The sequence below is a fragment of the Bos indicus genome, chromosome 11 (assembly GCF_029378745.1).
Source record: "Bos indicus isolate NIAB-ARS_2022 breed Sahiwal x Tharparkar chromosome 11, NIAB-ARS_B.indTharparkar_mat_pri_1.0, whole genome shotgun sequence".
NCBI lineage: Eukaryota > Metazoa > Chordata > Mammalia > Artiodactyla > Bovidae > Bos > Bos indicus.
This window is the reverse complement of record NC_091770.1, coordinates 36,295,762-36,316,090: the sequence shown is the minus strand read 5'-3', so window position 1 is coordinate 36,316,090 and position 20,329 is coordinate 36,295,762. Positions and strand designations below refer to the sequence as shown.

Genomic DNA, 20,329 nt, shown 5'->3' with positions numbered 1-20,329 from the left:
AAATATCTGTTTAATTATCTTGTACTATTAAGTGGGTAAACTGAAAATGTTCATCATTTTTATGGCTTAATTTTGTATATTCCCACTTGATAAAAAAGTTCTTGTACTTCACCTTAGACTCTGCAAGGCTTTTTGTTAAATAGAGATTTGGAGTCTTCTCAAATATGAAAATGGTTTTTATTTCTTCTAGAGATGATGTTCTGCAGAGTCTGACTATAGTCCACAACTGTTTAATTGGCTCAGGAAACCTCCTACCTCCATTGAAAGGAGAGCCGGTTACTAACTTGTAAGTAAAGATAACTATTTTATATATTTTGCTATTTTGCCATTTGGCATATATTTTAAGACTTAGTCACATAATGAGTCACTGGTTCTGTTATTGGTTTGTTTCTGTATAACTTTAACCTTTTTGTCAATGTTAGGCTAAAAATAACTGAGCACAGTTTAGGTCTATAAACTTTAGGGCTTTATTCAGGTTTTGCATATGGTACTAGGATCAAATAACTTCTAGTGATAATCAGTTATAAAATATCAACTTACAGCTATTAAGTCTGTTAGGTTACTGAGTTAATTGAGATAAATTCTTTTTTAAAAGAAAGAAAAGCACTTTTTTTTTGTCTACCACTGGTAAGGATTTTGTAGCAAAAAACCTGGGGTAGTTTATTTTTAATAACAATTTGTTCTCTGTTTTTCATGGATGTTGAACCTTTGAGACCCACCAAGTTGCTTTTATTAATTTAAGTGCTTTTCAGAGTATTATTTTGAATGAATGCCTTGATTTAGCCCATTGTCAGTACTACCATTTAAGTTGAAAAAATTAAAATGAAATCAGCAATATCCAACTTGTAGGTCACTTACCAAGTATGTAGATGCTAGTCTCAGCATCCCATCTTAGATCATTTTCTCTGAACTCCAATATCTTATTGCTGAGAAAGTTACTGAAAATCACACAAAAATAAGGAAGGAACCCTTGCCTTCTGAGAAGAACACAAGGGGAGAATCATTTGTTGATTTTGCAACAAGAATCTTAAGCTTCAAGGAGGGGTTTTAAAATGGCTTGCTTGTCTTTCTGTTTCCTACATAATTAGTCATTTGGAGTCATACTTTATTCATAATTCCCACTTATTTCACTTATCTAAAAACTGTTTCTAGGTACTGAACTTTTTAAATTACTCATTAGATTTAAGAGGGAGAAGGAGGGTCATTTCAGGTAAGGAAATCAATTTTAAGTTTGTCTAGAAATTTACTGAATTCTTTTAAAGAACTTTTGTTTTTTATCAAGCTTTATAGTTTGATATAAGAGCAACTTTACCAAAATTCACTTTTTCAAGAGATTCTAAACACTGTTTTAAAGTGAGAGACCTACAGAAATGGTTTTGATTTTCCTGATGCTCTTTAACAATATATAATATAGTGAGAACATAACTTAAGGCTAAGGCGTACCAAAAAGCTGCTTCACACGTCAATTGATTATATCAGTAAACTTAGTTCTGCTTAAACATGTGGAGAAGGGTGGTCCTTTAATTCAATAGTTTGTCAAAGAACAAAGGCATGTACCTTTTGTGTATGTAATTAGAGGACTCTTTAGTATTGAATGATGATTAGGATACATTTCTGAAGGGTCAGCTCAAGAGGCTTCGAGGTTTCGGTTGAAGTCCATATCAGCATAGAGCCAAGTGCTCTATGTTAGTAAAAGGAAGCAAAGTCTTTATCCTCTCTTGACTGATGTGCATCAGGACAAAAGTTCCATATATTTGGTTATTACAAAGCTAGTTAGATTTGTATATAATGAAATGCATTTTCAATAAGGAAAACAGTGCCTAATTATAAAAAGTGTATTAAGACCCCCTTTACTGTACATTATAAGCTATAAAATTGACACGAGTATCCCTTTATAGGTTTTTTTCCAGGAAAGATAATTTAGACTTAAAAGTGTGGTGTTTAGGGACTTCCCAGATGATCCAGGGGTTAAGAATCTGCCTTCCAATTAAGGGGACATGGGATCCATCCTTGGCTGGGGAACCGAGATCACGCTTGCCACGGGGCTGCAGAACCCATGTTTCTTACCTAGAGAGCCTTCACGCCGCACCCAAGAGCTCTTGTGCCATAACTAAGACCCAACACAACCATGAATAAATAAATAAATATTTGTTCAACATGTTGTATTTTAGAATTTTCACTTAGAGTAAAAATTTAACGTAATAAAATATAATGAAGTAATACAAAATTACGTTAATATAAATATGTTTATATATATTTTAATGTTTTGATTTTAAATATAAAATGTTTTCTTGTATATTTAATAGCACATAGTAATGAAATAAAATATAAAACAAGGAAAACTTCAGTCATTTTAATCCTTGAACGATACACATATTTAGGGTTCTTTGTAGTTACATACCCTACTCAGGGTCATGATTATACAAAGGACAGTCAGAGATGAATGAGCATTTCTTTGCCTTTGAATTGTAAGAAAAGAGAGTTTGTAAAGTCTTCCCTGGGCTTGAATTAGTTTGTAACAGAATTCTTTTTTTTTTTAAACCAACTTCTAACTGGGATCACCTTCGTCTGAAATTTTAATTTATTTTGGCAATGTGTGAGTTTTTACATTGACTTTATATAACATTTCACCTTTTTTTTGCAGATAGTAAGATAGTTTTCACCAAAGTATAATAAAACAAAGTTGGCCTTTTAAATTTCTAAAACGCTTATCGTAGTACAGTCAATAATTATTAAAATCTCTTCAGTGTAAATTGATTTGAAAGAGCTAAACAAATAGTGTCAGTTGATGGTGCATTGTTGTGATGGTAAATCATACTGCCTAGTGTGAAGGAAGAAGATCTGCAGCATAATTCTTGGAGATGATCAGTAGCAGGTCAGTTGGAAACTAGGAGATGAAAAGAACTCTCTATTTTGGACATGAGTTACTCCAAAGGAGATAGAATAAAATGTACCTAGTTGGGGAGAAAAGGAAACACGTAACGGTGACCAGTGCTTTAGTGTAATGCCTGAGATGTCTGAGGAAGTCACTCCTGTTAATGTCAAGAGTGACTGTGGTAATTGGCTGTGCTATTGTAGGACATAATGCATTTTCTGAAATACCAGACCAATTTTTGGAAGCACCTAGCACCTTAGTTCTTTTTTAAAAAAAATTAACCTTACATTTTTTTTTTTTTTTTTACATAAATCTCAGGTAAAATATTCTAGCTGCTTTAATTATTTTTTGTCAGATCACTTATTATTAAGTTTGTCTTGCACATGTATTAGTAGTATTAGTCTGCTGGCAAATAAAAAACCATGAGTTCAGTTCTGAATTTTCCTGTAAGGAACTCTTAGTTCCTGATAAAGTATATGGGATGGTCTCAAAACCCCATTGTTGAGGGAAATAGCTACCACATGTGAAAAACAATTTTCTGTGCTGTGTAATTATAGAGACTGAAAAAAAAAAAAATGAAAAGCTTAGATGAGATGAGTTGATTGTCCTAAGTATTAATTACATACCTAATGGTATCTCCATTGTACTTTTTGGCCTTTTGCATTATAAGGTTACTAAGTATCTTGTACATACTATAAATTTTACTGTTTCAAAGGATGGATGAAATAAGGGCCTTTGAGGGTAATTAAGAGTAAATTATTTTAGTTCAGTGTGAAATTTTAACAGTTTTGTCAGATACCAAGGTTACTGAATTAATCTTAAAATGTGACCTCTCTATTTTGCTCTTGGAACCTTTAGTTAATGATGTCATAGAAATACCTGTGATATAATTTATACTCATAGTTCTGCCTTTAAAGGTGTGGAAATTGGATTATGTCTTTTCAGGGTCATATAGGAATTTTGGACACTTGCCTTTAATCCTCAAATCGTCATTAATTTCTCCTTTTGCAGTCCATTCTTTTAGACTCTTTTAGGTCTAACCAGCTATCGCAGGACGCAAAAAACTAACATCTGTAAAAACAGGGTTACTCAAGGTAGAGGAGTCATCATTTTTCATCTCAAATATTTCTTCTTTACTTTGTGCCCCCTTTTCTCTGATAGATCTGTTAAGTCATTCTTAGTTAAATCATTCTTAGGATCTCAGCTTTTACTAACTTTTTACTGGAAAGAAAAAAATTCATACTTAAGGTCTAAGAGTTGAGACCATTTCATGAATATGTGAAAGGATGTGTTGTTATGCGCTGAGGGGCAGGGCTAGCTAACCTCTCTTGGCACCTCCAGGAAACTACCCAGCTCTGCTGGGGGAGCTGCACACAGAAAAGGAAACAGTTACTACTCCACGGTGAGTAACCCTGTTTTCTCCTTATTTCACCTTCTGACTGTTTTCATTGATTTTTAAAAATTTGTGTGTCAGACATGGAAGTAGTTCTTAGGCTCCGAGTTCATTTTAAACCTAGCGGTATGTAAGGTTCTCTTTACTTGGCAAACCGTTTCACATGGTAGAGCAAGAGCCAGCCTTTCATTTGTGTTTATAGCTATTGCCGGTGCCCAGGATTGAACAGGATAACAGAACACAGAAATAGGTCAGTTGTCTGTTGTGAAACACTTGTTACCTTGAGGGGAAAAAAAAGATCTGTTAGGGGCTTGGCTTTTATACCTTTTATGTTTGTTTTCATTTGGGAGGGGAGGGATTTGGGGAAGGGTAAGCTGTTCTTCCACTTACAGACAGGAAGAATTATTGTTTGCAGTTCTGTGACAGTTCAGCTAGCTTCCATTTGCGTATTTGGTTTGTATTGTATATTTTGTTTTTATGTTATTGGTCATTTCTTCCTTTTTCATCATCCTTTCTTTCCCACCAGTGATTATTTTGATAGTTCTACTCTAATCAGATCTAAAGATTGTCATCCTGTGGTACAAATAACATCGTTGTAGAGAACTTTGTTTTTTAAGTGGTGCAAATGTTAAACACATTTTGTTACAAATTAGGTGGCTTGGTGGTACTGTGTAGTTGCTGTGAACCTGATTTAACTTGATTATTATTGTATAGTTACTATTATTTATAATACGCTGTGTTGAGTTTGTCAGAATTTTATATTACTGTTTGTAAAAATGAACCAATGAATGAGTAGAATGAATTTCACTTGAGGTGGAGGAGTCATGGTATTTGATTTAAATTATATGTATTGTTACTACAGTATTTAGTCAGAATGCAGATCTATAATTGTTGATGGCACTTTAAATCTACTTGGCAAAGATTATGTACATAACTAAAAGTTACAAGAGCAGTTTTAAGTATGGGAGAGTACAGCCCAGCACACATAGACTTAAAATGTAGTAGCCACAAAGAGATACGAGTCTTATGAGTAATGGAGAGAGATTTCTTTTAGAAAATTCTTCTTTTAAAGAAAGATCAGAAGAAATATTTAATATAAATATTTGTACTGAGAAACATTCAGTGTCAAAGTTGTCAGTACAGTTTAATTAATTTGTTAAATAAGAGATCAATTAAAGCTGAATCTTAGATAAATAAGCATAAAAGAAACTTGAGATGGATAAAAACAGATGAAGCTGAAATATATGTCTAAACAGATGCCTTCTATGCACTTGAGATATGTAAGATGTGTTTTAATTCAGGTTTTAAAAGTAAAAGCTGAAGCCATTTTAATTTAAATAAACTACTTAAATATTTTAAAATCCCATACAGGTTGATATGTTTCTAAATAATTGTTTAATAAGTGATAGTATTTTCAATTTTCTGATAGGGAAACAGTTCAGAGTGACACATGGATTTTTACAATTAGCATTGGGACCCTTAGATGAGACTTGTTTTTAAATATGGTTACAGTATAATTCGGAGAAGGCAATGGCAACCCACTCCAGTACTCTTGCCTTGAAAATCCTATGGACAGAGGAGCCTGGTAGGTTGTAGTCCAGGGGGTTGCGAAGAGTCGGACACGACTGAGCTACTTCACTTTCACTATGCACGTTCATGCATTGGAGAAGAAAATAGCAACCCACTCCAGTGTTCTTGACTGGAGAATCCCAGGGACGGGAGAGCCTGGTGGACTGCCGTCTATGGGGTCGCACAGAGTCGGACACGACTGAAGCGACTTAGCAGCAGCAGCAGCAGCAGTCTAATTGGCAGTAGTAGAATCAGAAAGGCATATTAAAAAAATATTTCAGATTCCTAACTGATAGCCTTTTGTTTGGTTGTGTGTTTGATACAGTACAAAAATTTTCAGGATAGTTTATTATAGAGATTGCTTTTTAAAAACTCATTTGTTAAGAGTAGTTTTGTACAATAATTAGAATGCATGCTTGGTTCAATATTATGTGGTACTAGGCATGGGGTGGGCAAGGTACAGTTGTATTACGTTTATTAGCAGCAAGGAGGAGACCTGTGTTCTCCTGTGATAGCTTGTGACAAGTACTTCCCTTGCTCTGTGGGGTTGGGGATTAACAGTTTTATGCCTAATGCTTGTTATTCTTTGAGCACAGCCTTTTCTCTTTCTTGGTGAAATCTAATTTCAGTAAAGATATTGAACTCCCCTTGAAGTTCACTGTGAAAGAATCTGATCTTATTTTTTACTGACTAGACTCTATGCATATATATTTTTCAATCATACACATTTTTACAGAATGTTCAAGTTTGCACGCTGTTGCCAAAAGCTGAAACTTTATGGAGTGAAAACAAGATTTTAAGAAGAATTTGAATTTGAACTTGAAATTCTCTGAAAAGCAAATTAACATTTTATATTAAGAAATATTACCATTCTTTGTTTATATTCTGTAGATTTAGTTTTGAAACTTGAGACAGTACTATTGCCGTCCTAGGCACTACATCATAGCAAGGAACATAGTTAAATAATTGGGTTTTAGTAATCTTAATGTTATTTACCCATTTAGATAAATCCCAGAATCCATAGCAACCAATTATTAGGATAGAGATAACTTAGCTCAACTTAAAAAAAAAAAATACAGTATCGGCGGGGGGTGTTGATTTAAAAATAGTGTTTTTCTTCTTTACAAGTAGTAGTTCATGAATTACAAGCAATAATTATAAAACCTCTATTTATTACTAATTAGGCCTATATAGGATATGCTTATCTCATATTTCCTTGGCAATTTGCTCCTTTCTTCCTTTTCCTAGAAAGTATTAAAATCTTTGTTTATAAAAAGTTATTGAATTGAATCATATTTTGAAATAAAATGTTTTTCATTAAAGAAAATTTATATTTCAGATATAAAAATTCATATTCCCCAGTAGAATCTGTCCTTAGGTACCTAAAATGTGACTTTGAATGTAGTATTTTTACATCTGAACATCTTCAGAAGTAGTGATATTTTATTGCAGATGTTAGGAGAGATCACTTTAGCTGGTTGTAAGAGGAAGAGTAATGATTATCTAAAGAAGCTTGTCTGCTGTATATTTTACAGTAAAATTTGATGGTGATTTTTTTGGTGTTTATTTTAACCATTATTATAACATTGAAAGTTTACTTTTTCTTGTATAAATGTTTATCATCAGTCTTAAGCTTTTACACTTGTATATTGAATATCAGTGTTATGTTCATTTGGGCAGTGAATCCCCCCAAAAGTCATTATATTTCATTAACATTTTTTTGAAGATGAATAATACTGTATTTACTGAAACAGATAGACCATTAGTCTTCAGAAGGCTAGAGTAAAGAATTGAAGTGTTGAAGATGAGAGATCTGTGTTAAAGATGATCATCTAAACATTCTAGCAATGACATTTTTCCCTTTAAACCTCCTTTTTGGTATTGTTAATAAATACAGGCATTCTTGTCTTTATACAGGGTACCAAGTATGGTGTCTTTGGAAGAGACAAAGTTATATACTGGACTTGAATATGGTATGTGAATCCTAATCTGAGTAAATCTGTGTGGATTATTTTTATCAGTTACTTTATAAGAGTTAAGATGGGATAATTCTGTAGTTACAACTTTTCTAGTCTCTATGTAAAATGAATATTAATTACACAATATTATCTTTGCTTTTTCTGGAGAAAGTGGGAAATTATTATATAAAGAATAGCCATTAAAGGATAGATGCTTTCTATGTGCAAAGGGAGACTTCCATATATTGTAATGCTCACTTATGGTTAGAATTGTTATTTTATACTTGAGCTAAACCCTTATATATTCGATTTATGCAAAACATTTAGCATTAATTTAATGTTCTGAATCTAACATTAATAAATTTAACACTTCCTTATTGCTGGATTAACATTGGAGTTCATTGCATATATTAATTAATGTAATTTTTGTTTGTTTGATTTGGGTCACCACAGCTGATTAAAGAATCTTATGCATTTTTGGTCCGTAATTAGTGACTAGAGCCTCTGAAATATTGGCAGAGACAGTTTTGTCTCCCTCCTCCTTGCCTGCCTAATAATAAAGGTTTATAAGCAGGTTCTTATAACTGTGCAGGTTTTGAAAGATATTCTGTATCATGCCAAGCTACTAACCAACTGTGATAAAGACAGACCCATTTAAAAAAAATTTTTTTTATTGGAGATATAGTTGTAATTAATTTACAGTGTTGTATTAATTGGAAGTGTACAGCAAAGTGAATCTGTTACACATATGTATCTACTTTTTTTAGATTCTTTTCCATGACCCATTTATTTTCTTCCTGGATACATTATCTCTTCTTGACATAACTGTTAGTATAAACTTGAAAGCTCTGGGCTGCATTCAGTGTGTGTAAAATGCCTTTTCTCATTTTTTAAAAATAGATCTATCCAGAGAGAACTACCGAGAAACAATTGCTAGGGTCATAAGGAAACTTCTTAGTAAGTACATACATATATTTATTTTTTTTTACTAAGTATTTAGAAATTTTATAGCATATGTGCTTTTACTTAACCATTTAAAAATTATAAATGGTGAGAATATCAGGTGGTGGGTTTTTTTTTCCCCCGTTCTTTTTTAGTATATCAGGAGTCCTATGGTAATTTAAAATATTTTAACAAAAATTCTTTTCCTCCTATTATAGACCACATACTTAATAATTCAGAAGATGATACCAAGTCCTTATTTCTTATCATAAAGGTACAATTGTTATTTACACAGTTGCATGGTTATTAATATGACCAGATTTGATGTGACAACTCATTAAATATAAAATCTGAAATTGTTTGGCACAGATTATTGGAGACCTTTTGCAGTTCCAAGGATCTCACAAGCATGAATTTGACTCTCGTTGGAAAAGCTTTAACCTAGTAAAGAAATCAATGGAAAATCGGGTCAGTATTTTCACTTAAAACTCAGAATTTATTTTAAAGGTATATAATACTGATATAACCACCTAATTTAGCATTTGTTCAGCATACAGAGGAAGTTTCCCTGTACGTAAAAATAGTAGATTTTCAAATACTATATCCTGGTATAATCAAAAGGATCCTGGAAATAAATATACTTTACTGAAACCTCTTCTGTCAATTTCTGTGCTAGTCTCCGAACTCTCAATGGCAATTTGGAGTATGATAACTTGGCAACTGCATTCTCACTATCATATAAGAGCCTAAAGGGATGAAAAGTAGGAATTGTCCATAGGCATGAATTTAAAGCATTGTGTTTTATTTAATCTTAATTGGTTCTCCAGGAGAGATCAATATAAGATTTCCTGGAAGCACGGAAGAAAGAATAACTTAAATCAACCATTTGATGATCATAGCACAGTTCTTCATTGGGAGACTTTTTTTGGAAATTGAGACTGTAAAGGTTTACGAGTTTGTTGTTTAGGCATGGGGTACTTCTTATTTTAAACAAAGAGATTGACATGGGGAAAGGCAGGGAGATGTACCAACATGGCATGCCTTAGGGAACACTAGTTGTAGGTAAGAGTGGCAGGAGGTAAACTAGGTCAGTTCTAGTTTTGTCCCAAGAATGTGCTCCAGTTTTACATTCAGCAGTGGGGAAGTCATTAAAAGTTCTTGAGTAGATCTGATGTGAATATTGAAAGGATCAATATTAAATTCAGTGGATTTTAAAAAGCTCTGCCACTGCTGTAAGAATAAGCAGTAGGCAAACAAGCCTGGAAGTCAAGAGGCTTTAGTAATAGTTCAGATGGGAAAGCATAGCCTGTGCTAGGGTGGAGTTAAGGGGACTTGAAAACGAAAGAATTGGCAGGGGCTTGATAACCAATCAGTATCACAGTAATCCAAGCCTTTGCCCCAACCAGTAACGCTGAAGAAGCTGAAGTTGAACGGTTCTGTGAAGACCTACAAGACCTTTTAGAACTAACACCCCAAAAAGATGTCCTTTTCATTATAGGGGACTGGAATGCAAAAGTAGGAAGTCAAGAAACACCTGGAGTAACAGGCAAATTTGGCCTTGGAATACGGAATGAAGCAGGGCAAAGACTAATAGAGTTTTGCCAAGAAAATGCACTGGTCATAGCAAACACCCCCTTCCAACAACACAAGAGAAGACTACACATGGACATCACCAGATGGTCAACACCAAAATCAGATTGATTATATTCTTTGCAGCCAAAGATGGAAAAGCTCTATATAGTCAACAAAAACAACACCGGGAGCTGACTGTGGCTCAGATCATGAACTCCTTATTGCCAAATTCAGACTGAAATTGAAGAAAGTAGGGAAAACCACTAGACCATTCAGATATGACCTGAATCAAATCCCTTATGATTATACAGTGGAAGTGAGAAATAGATTTAAGGGCCTAGATCTGATAGATAGAGTGCCTGATGAACTATGGACGGAGGTTCATGACATTGTACAGGAGACAGGGATCAAGACCATCCCCATGGAAAAGAAATGCAAAAAAGCAAAATGGCTGTCTAGGGAGGCCTTACAAATAGCTGTGAAAAGAAGAGAAGCAAAAAGCAAAGGAGAAAAGGAAAGATATAAACATCTGAATGCAGAGTTCCAAAGAATAGCAAGGAGAGGTAAGAAAGCCTTCTTCAGCCATCAATGCAAAGAAATAGAGGAAAACAACAGAATGGGAAAGACTAGAGATCTCATCAAGAAAATTAGAGATACCAAGGGAACATTTCATGCAAAGATGGGCTCGATAAAGGACAGAAATGGTATGGACCTAACAGAAGCAGAAGATATTAAGAAGAGGTGGCAAGAATACACAGAAGAACTGTACAAAAAAGATCTTCACAACCAAGATAATCACAGTGTGATCACTGACCTAGAGCCAGACATCCTGGAACGTGAAGTCAAGTGGGCCTTAGAAAGCATCACTACGCTGGTGCACTGGGATGACTCAGAAGGATGGGATGGGGAGCGAGGTGGGAGGGGCATTCAGGATTGGGAACACGTGTACACCCGTGGTGGATTCATGTTGATGTATGGCAAAACCAATACAATATTGTAGAGTAATTAGCCTATAATTAAAATAAATAAATTTAAATTAAAAAAAGAAAAAGCATCACTACGAACAAAGCTAGTGTAGGTGATGGAATTCCAGTTGAGCTATTTCAAATCCTGAAAGATGATGCTGTGAAAGTGCTGCACTCAATATGCCAGCAAATTTAGAAAACTAAGCAGTGGCCACAGGACTGGAAAAGGTCAGTTTTCATTCCAGTCCCAAGGAAAGGCAATGCCAAAGATGCTCAAACTACTGCACAATTGCACTCATCTCACACGCTAGTAAAGTAATGCTGAAAATTCTCCAAGCCAGGCTTCAGCAACACGTGAACCATGAAATTCCAGATATTCAAGCTGGTTTTAGAAAAGGCAGAGGAACCAGAGATCAAATTGCCAATATCCACTGGATCATGGAAAAAGGAAGAGAGTTCCAGAAAAACATCTATTTCTGCTTTATTGACTATGCCAAAGGCTTTGACTGTGTGGATCAGAATAAACTGTGGGAAATTGTGAAAGAGATGGAAATATCAGACCACCTGACCTGCCTCTTGAGAAACCTGTATGCAGGTCAGGAAGCAACAGTTAGAACAGGACATGGAACAACAGACTGGTTCCAAATAGGAAAAGGAATACGTCAAAGCTGTATATTGTCACCCGGCCTATTTAACTTATATGCAGAGTACATCATGAGAAACGCTGGGCTGGAAAAAGCACAAGCTGGAATCAAGATTGCTGGGAGAAATATCAATAACCTCAGATACGCAGATGACACCACCCTTATGGCAGAAAGTGAAGAGGAACTCAAAAGCCTCTTGATGAAAGTGAAAGAGGAGAGTGAAAAAGTTGGCTTAAAGCTCAACATTCAGAAAATGAAGATCATGGTATCTGGTCCCATCACTTCATGGGAAATAGATGGGGAAACAGTGGAAACAGTGTCAGACTTTATTTTTCTGGGCTCCAAAATCACTGCAGATGGTGACTACAGCCATGAAATTAAAAGACGCTTACTCCTTGGAGGAAAAGTTATGACCAACCTAGATAGCATATTGAAAAGCAGAGACATGGCTTTGCCAACAAAGGTCCATCTAGTCAAGGCTATGGTTTTTCCTGTGGTCATGTATGGATGTGAGAGTTGGACTGTGAAGAAAGCTGAGTGCCAGAGAATTGATGCTTTTGAACTGTGGTGTTGGAGAAGACTCTTGAGAGTCCCTCGGACTGCAAGGAGATCCAACCAGTCCATTCTGAAGGAGATCAGTCCTGGGATTTCATTGGAAGGAATGATGCTAAAGCTGAAAAGTCCAGTACTTTGGCCACCTCATGTGAAGAGTTGACTCATTGGAAAAGACTCTGATGCTGGGAGGGATTGAGGGCAGGAGGAGAAGGGGACGACAGAGGATGAGATGGCTGGATGGCATCACCGGCTCGATGAACATGAGTCTGAGTGAACTCTGGGAGTTGGTGATGGACAGGGAGGCCTGGCGTGCTGCAATTTATGGGGTCGCAAAGAGTTGGACACAACTGAGCGACTGAACTGAACTGAACTAATAACCAATGAGATAAAGAGGAATCTGGGTTCCAGACTTCTTCCTTTAGTGACTGGGTAGAAGATTGAGGGTAGGGGAAAATTTTAAAGATAATTTTTACAAAAGTAAAGGATGTTATATTCCATAGTAAACATATACAATTACCCAGAAAGGCTATTTATAAATGTAATAGAGTCAACTTTTTTTAGGGGCTGGTGTTGTATTTATAGTGTTAGTATTGTATTTGGGTGAATAAAGACCAGCTGCACTGCTCTCCCACACATGGATTTGTTAATAAATCATCAGAAAAAGTGAGTGTTGGATGAGCTATTTAAAGGGAATATTCCTATAATTAGCCATAAAATTAATAAAATATTTTTAAATATGTCTCATTATTTTAGTATAAGTGAAATACCTACAAAATACTGCCCACAAGCCCTTCCTGTACCTTCTTTGAGCTAATTTTTTGTTAAGGGATTCAGAGGACCCCATTGTTGAGGCATTCATGGAAGATGTTGAAGTGTTTGCTACTCTTTTTTTCAGCTCCATGGGAAAAAACAACATATCAGAGCACTATTGATTGACAGAGTAATGTTGCAGCATGAGGTAAATAGCTTTTTCAAATCAAGATACCTTTTGCGGGGAGGGGCATGCCTTGCATGCGGCTTGTGAGACCTCAGTTTACCAGCTAGGGATTCAACCTGAGCCACAGCAGTGAAAACCTGGAATGCTAACCACTAGGCCACCAAGGAACTCACCATGATGACTTTTTTTAAATGACAGTTTTTTCAGATACATATTTAATTATTGGTGTTATGTCATAATTAAATGAACTTTTACTAAAAACTCTGAGATTTGATTTACACTGGTCTCTTTTTTAGCTGCGAACACTAACTGTTGAGGGTTGCGAATACAAAAAGATACATCAAGAGATGATTAGAGATCTTCTTCGTTTATCTACAAGTTCATACAGTCAGGTAAGGCTAGTCCACACACTCTGGGCCTGTCCCCCTCTTACCCATTTTGTAACACTCCATCTAAAGTATCCCCATTTTAAGGAAGGGATAGTTAGGGAGTTTGGGAATGTCATGTGTACACTGCTGTGTTTAAAATGGATAACCAACAAGGACCTACTGTAAAAGACGTGGAACTCTGCTCAGTGTTAGGTGGCAGAACGGATGGGAGGGAAGTTTTGGAGGGGAATGGATACATGTACGTGTATGGCTGAGTGCCTTTGCTGTCTACCTAAAACTGTCACAGCACTGTTAATCAGCTACACTCTAATATAGAATAAAAAGTTTTTTTAAAAAATTAAGTATCCCCATTTTAACAAGGGGATTTAAACAATTTATTAGCACCAAAAGTTTGTTTTAAATTACAAATATATTCAAATTAGTTTTGCTTCTCTTTTTAGAATAACATTTATTTTTGCTGTTTATAATTGCTTCTCAAATTTTTTTTTTGAAAAATATAACTAAGGTAGATAATGCTAATGTAGCTAGTGTAATGTTGATACCACTTAAATCATATTATGAATACCAGCCTTTGAAGACCATATAATTCTTCCATGCCATTATGCCCGAGTTTAGGAAGCTGATACCATGTGAATTGTGGGGTGCATCCTTTTAGGTAGCATAGGACCAAAAATTCATAAGAGATTTATAAATAGCCAGTGAGTCTGTAAATTAGGAAACCAGTCTAACCCAGAGATTTTGCCTGAAGTATTATTTTTAAAAGTTTGAAAAATGTACAGTGTATTGCTTTTTACTATAATGAGCTGTTGTTCATTACATTTAGTAATGTAATTTAGTTCATTTAGTTCATGGGTTATGAATTTATACTGAATCTTTTGTTTGGGTTCAAAATATGTGGCCTATACCTAAGGTTTGCATTAAAAAGTTTAAGTTGTTTTGTGTTTTGGAAAGTCTTTGATTTTCCTCATGTAGACACAAAAGACAGTCTGACTTTTCTCATTAAGAATAACTCAGAATAAAAAGTTTAATAGTCTGCTGATTATGTTACTGAACAAATGCATATCAGTTCCATTCAGTCTCTCTTTTACCAAAAATGATTGAATGAGTGTAACTTAAACTTTGGATGTAGTTGGTGGTACTTTGCTTTCCTTCTGATAAAAAGATGATTATTTACTCATTTTTGTTATGTGCTTTGGTATATTTTTCTGTTATTACAACAGCATGTAAATTACTACTGCTTTGTTTTAAACATTCATATGGAATTTTTTTTGTCGTTTTTCTGCCATTTAATAAGCGTCTGTTCATTACTCTTTCTTTAGGTCAGAAATAAGGCCCAGCAAACATTTTTTGCTGCCTTGGGAGCGTATAACTTCTGTTGCAGAGATATCATTCCCTTGGTTTTGGGGTTCTTACGACCTGATAGACAAGATGTCACTCAACAGCAGTTCAAGGTACAGTGTTTTTGTTTTTACTGCAAAATTTTTCAGCTGTGGAGAAAAGTTGAAAGAATTTCACAGTGATGGAATTGCTGACCCCCAAGGCAGGTATCTAATTCAAGATGGTTATAGACAGTCTAACTCACTGGGTGATATGTTGTTGAGAGCAGTTTAAATGGACAAAATCAGACAGGTCAAGTAAGATTAAAATTGGAAACTGTGAAATCAGTAAAATCGAAGTTACAGTGACCTTATAAGAACCTTAAAGAGGATTAGAGTCCAAGGTGGTTAAGAAGCCAGATTGGAATTGTGAATGTTCAGGAAATAAAATGATTTGATCCTAATGTCTCTTTTTATTAAAATGCATGCATACTTAGTCACGTCTAACTCTTTGCGACCGTATAGAGTGTAATCCGCTAGGCTCCTCCGTCCATGGTATTTCTCAGGCAAGAATATTTAGAGTGGGTTGCCATTTCCTCCTTAAGGGAATCTTCCCAACCCAGGGATTGAACCTGCATCTCCTGTGTATCCAGCATTGCAGGCAGTCTTTGCTCGCTGAGCCTTTGAGGACATCGTCACTAAAATAGGGTACCTTAAAAAGAGGAATCTACTGTCATCAGAATCATTTTGATTAATTGAACTCCTATTTGTTGTTGTTCAGTCACTCAGTTGTGTCTGACTGTGACGCCACGAACTGCAGCACGCAGGCTTCCCTGTCCTTCACCTTCTCCCAGAGCTTCTCATGCTCATGTCCTTTGAGTCAGTGATGCCACCCAACTATCTCATCTTCTGTCATCCCCTTCTTCTGTCTTCCATCTTTCCCAGCATCAGGATCTCTTCTAATGAATTGGCTCTATGCATCAGATGGCCAAATTATTGGAGCTTCAGCTTCAGCATCAGTCCTTCCAATGAATATTTAAGATTGATTTCCTTTAGAATTGACTGCTTTAATCTCCTTGCAGCCCAAGGAACTCAAGAGTCTTCTCCAGCACCACAGTTCAAAAGCATCAATTCTTTGGCAGCCAACTCTCAGATCCATGCATCACTACTGGAAAATAATATCTTTGACTATATGGACCTTATTAGTATTAATAAAAAGTATGCAGTATAATTAAGTAACCTAATTTTTATATAATTAGGGAGATCTTTGGCAACCAGATTTAACTACTGTTTTTTTAAGTACTTCAGGCATTATACCCTAAAATGCAAAGAGTGGCAGATTTCACAGCCTTTATAAATGTAGTAGCAGAGAATTAGAATGGAAGCTAATAAAAGCAAATCTTTACATTTCTATACTAATAGCCGTTCTTTGAGCTAACCATCTGTTAAATGACTTAGAGAAAATATTAATGGATTGCACTTAAGTAACATGTTAAATGTGTGAACCTGTTTTACTAACCAATACCAAGCATTTAAATAATCAGTGTTGAGTAGATGTGAAAACCACATGTAGGTTTGTTGGCTACAATTAAACCATGCCTTAGTTTTCAACTTCATTTTTCCCTGCAGGGTGCCTTGTATTGTCTCCTTGGAAATCACAGTGGTGTATGCTTGGCAAACCTTCATGATTGGGACTGTATTGTACAGACTTGGCCAGCAATTGTTTCTTCTGGGCTTAGCCAAGCAATGTCCCTGGAAAAGCCATCGATAGTGAGGCTGTTTGATGATCTTGCAGAAAAGATTCATCGGCAATATGAAACAATTGGCTTGGACTTCACAGTAAGCAAAATCATTTTTTAAATTCAAACTTTAGTGCAAACACTGCTTTGTTAAAATGCTCTGATTTTTCTTGTCTATTTTTCAGTAATCATTTTCTTGGCATTTGATTCTTTTTTTTTTTTTTTAAGCATTTTATTTCTCTTTCCTTTTAATGCTTTAGTGATCATTACTGTAAATGGCAGGGAGAAGTAGAAAGTTGAAGCATGGCCAGGAGAGAACTGCGTGGTTTTCTACCAAGAGGCCACAAAGTAGATTACATTGTTGGTATTTGCCATTATTCCCTGTATATCTGTGGCCTCATTTTTCTGAAAGTTGGTTCTGTTTTAGGAGGTCAGTTTCACTAGTCAAAGTCACAGAAGATTGACTACAGGGTTCATAATTTATAGTGAAAATTAAAATTGGATGATTTGACAAATGAAAAAGTAAGTATCGGGTTCAATAGAGCTAAGATGAAGATGCAGAGCAGATTATCATCTAAAAATTTTCAAATGCCTATTTACACACCCAACAGAATTGGGGATGGGTAAGAGATGTGAGTACAGTTGAATCCCCCTCTTTTCTGAAATTATTTTGTTTTACATCTGTCCTCAGTTTTAAAAACCTCTGCTCTAAATGTATACCTTTTTTGCAAAATATACTCTATTTGTAACTGTCAGATTATACTTTCTTTTTAAATTTTTTTTTAAACTTGAGATGTAACTCACATACAAAAACCTTTTTAACAAAACAGTTGTGTGCTTATAATCACAATAGTCTATTCTCAGGGTTGTACAACCATCAGTACTCTCATTCTGGAACATTATAATTACTCAAATAAAGAAACCTTATACCCAATAATGGTTGCTTCCCATTTCCCCATACCCCTGCTGCTGCTGCTGCTGCTAAGTTGCTTTAGTCGTGTCCAACTCTGTGCGACCCCATAGACGGCAGCCCTCCAGGCTCCCCCGTCCCTGGGATTCTCCAGGCAAGAACACTGGAGTGGGTTGCCATTTCCTTCTCCAATGCATGAAAGTGAAAAGTGAAAGTGAAGTCACTCAGTCGTGTCCGACTCTTAGCGACCCCATGGACTGCAGCCCACCAGGCTCCTCCGTCCATGGAATTCTCCAGGCAAGAGTACTGGAGTGGGGTGCCATCGCCTTCTCTGTCCCCATACCCCTAGGCTCTGGAAACTACTGACTTGCTCTTTTTCTCTGTTAATTTGCCTATTATGGAGATTACATGTAAATCGAATTATACAATTTGTGGCCAATTATATCTGGCTTCTGTCACTTAGCATAATGTTGTTAAGATTTATCCACGGTATGTCCATACTTCATTTTCTTCCTGGCTTTTCTTTTTAATAAGATTCCAGAGTCATGTGTTGGAATAGCAGAATTACTTCAACAATCAAAAAACCCCTCTATCAACCAGACAATGCTTAGCTCAGAAGAAATTAAAGAAGGACTTAAACGCCAACAAGGGAGGAATGTTGATGCCCTGAGGTAATTATTAATGCCTGCTTATCCAAATGTGTAACATTATAGACAGTAGGTTGTAAATCTCTCTCAAATAGCGATGCACTATAACTACCTAATGAAATTTACACATTAATACTGAAGAGATACCAAAATATTAGGTAGTTATTGTGAAGATCTGTTTGTCACTTTTAGCTATGGAGATAGAAAAACACCATCTTAAAATAATCATGTCATATGTTTTTTCAACATGAATTGATTTTTCTTATAGTATACATATTCCACTCATTAAATCTTAAATTTAAGTTCAATATTTATCCTGTCATAGCTCTTACAGTAGTAAGCTTTTGATCAAATTTATATGAATTTGTTATCATGATATTAGTAAATTGCTTTTAGATTTTTGGAACCAAAGTACTTCAGCAGTAACACTTAAGCAGGAGCTTTCCCAACTTTATTATTTTCTTTGCCTTATAAATGTACTCATTAATTTTTTTCCCAGCATTTCTATATAAATAAAAAACTTTATAGTCTACCTCATGTATACCTGGGTGTTGTGTAGGTAGACCACTCCTGATCACCACTCACAGATTTCCTTTTGAATGCCCACCCAGGAACAGTTCAATTGCTCAGTGTACCTAGCACTACTTTTTTTTTCTCTCTCTACTTTTTCCTCTCTTTTCTTATTTTCATTTCCATGTCACCCGTCTGCTTACTTCACTCTGGCTTATTTTTCATCAGACCCTTTATAGTCTGGTAATGAGGACGGTGAATTTGGTAGGAATTTGAATTACATTTTTGATATTCATCTTAGCATTGTATTAAAATAGTAGCTCACCTGAATTTTTTTTTTTTTTTTTAAGGAACTATGAAAATTTGGTTAACACTTTGCTAGATGGTGTGGAGCAGAGAAATTTGTAAGTGCAAAAAAAGTATTTTTTTAATTCCCAATGCTTTTATCTTCAATGTTATAGGGGATTTCTACCCTGAAGACCATGAATGACTATTAGTGTGTTTTCTGATTTTTTTCCCACTCTCCCCTTTTCAGGCCCTGGAAATTTGAGCATATAGGCATTGGGCTTTTGTCTCTACTCTTGAGAGATGACAGAGTGTTGCCTCTTCGTGCCATACGTTTTTTTGTTGAGAATCTCAACCATGATGCAATTGTAGTTCGAAAGGTACATATTTTATTTTAGCTATGATCTTGCGTTTGAGAATTTTTACTTGTTGAAGTATATTGATTTGAAATCTACCTCTCTTGGATCAGAGATGGTAATAATTCATCCAACAAATACATGAAGAGGTGTTCTCAGACGCTGTGAATTTCAACACTGGGGATATAGCAGGAAACACGTTTATAGGTTATTGGACAGCCTGACTTTGAAAAATTAACCACAGGTATATTATAACATGTTACAGGAAGGAAAAGGTGTCTGAGGGATAAAGATTTTTGGTTTTACTTGAAAACTATCTGAGGCGGGTGACCTGGCCTGGCACATTGGGAAAAGATCCCTAGGAAGAAATGTCTAGGCTGAGATAGGAAGAATAAGCAGGAACAAAGAAAGGATACAGGTTGTTTAGGCAGAGCCTTGCATGGGTTGAGGGTTCAACAGTAAGAACTGCAAACGACTCAGCCCAAATCAGAGTTAGCACTCACGTGACTGTGCCGTCAGTGGGTGAGGTATTTCTCTGCTTTTGAGAAAAACAAAACTCAGCTTCTGCTTTGGGTCAAGGTAGCAACCCTTTGAGAGATGTAAAATGTACCTTACCTGCTTCTTTTCTAGATGGCAATCTCAGCTGTTGCTGGCATTCTTAAGCAGCTAAAAAGAACCCACAAAAAACTGACCATCAGTCCCTATGAAATCAGTAAGTATTACCAAATGTGATGAATAGTGCTTCTTAGTCAGACTTGGAAAGCTTC

General features: G+C 35.6%; 1 protein-coding gene across 2 annotated transcripts in view; it reads left to right on the top strand.

Moving 5' to 3' along the window:
- PSME4 (proteasome activator subunit 4) overlaps window positions 1-20,329 on the top strand; it is a 100,147-nt gene that overhangs the window by 53,424 nt on the left and 26,394 nt on the right. For both annotated transcript variants that reach the window (XM_019970140.2, XM_070798649.1), the window contains 13 exons: window positions 191-286; window positions 7,755-7,810; window positions 8,696-8,752; window positions 8,956-9,011; window positions 9,107-9,205; window positions 13,369-13,431; window positions 13,707-13,802; window positions 15,119-15,250; window positions 16,745-16,954; window positions 18,299-18,435; window positions 19,272-19,325; window positions 19,457-19,586; window positions 20,193-20,274. In XM_019970140.2, the coding sequence (XP_019825699.2) occupies window positions 191-286; window positions 7,755-7,810; window positions 8,696-8,752; window positions 8,956-9,011; window positions 9,107-9,205; window positions 13,369-13,431; window positions 13,707-13,802; window positions 15,119-15,250; window positions 16,745-16,954; window positions 18,299-18,435; window positions 19,272-19,325; window positions 19,457-19,586; window positions 20,193-20,274 (1,268 nt within the window). The remainder of the gene's footprint in view (window positions 1-190; window positions 287-7,754; window positions 7,811-8,695; window positions 8,753-8,955; window positions 9,012-9,106; window positions 9,206-13,368; window positions 13,432-13,706; window positions 13,803-15,118; window positions 15,251-16,744; window positions 16,955-18,298; window positions 18,436-19,271; window positions 19,326-19,456; window positions 19,587-20,192; window positions 20,275-20,329) is intronic.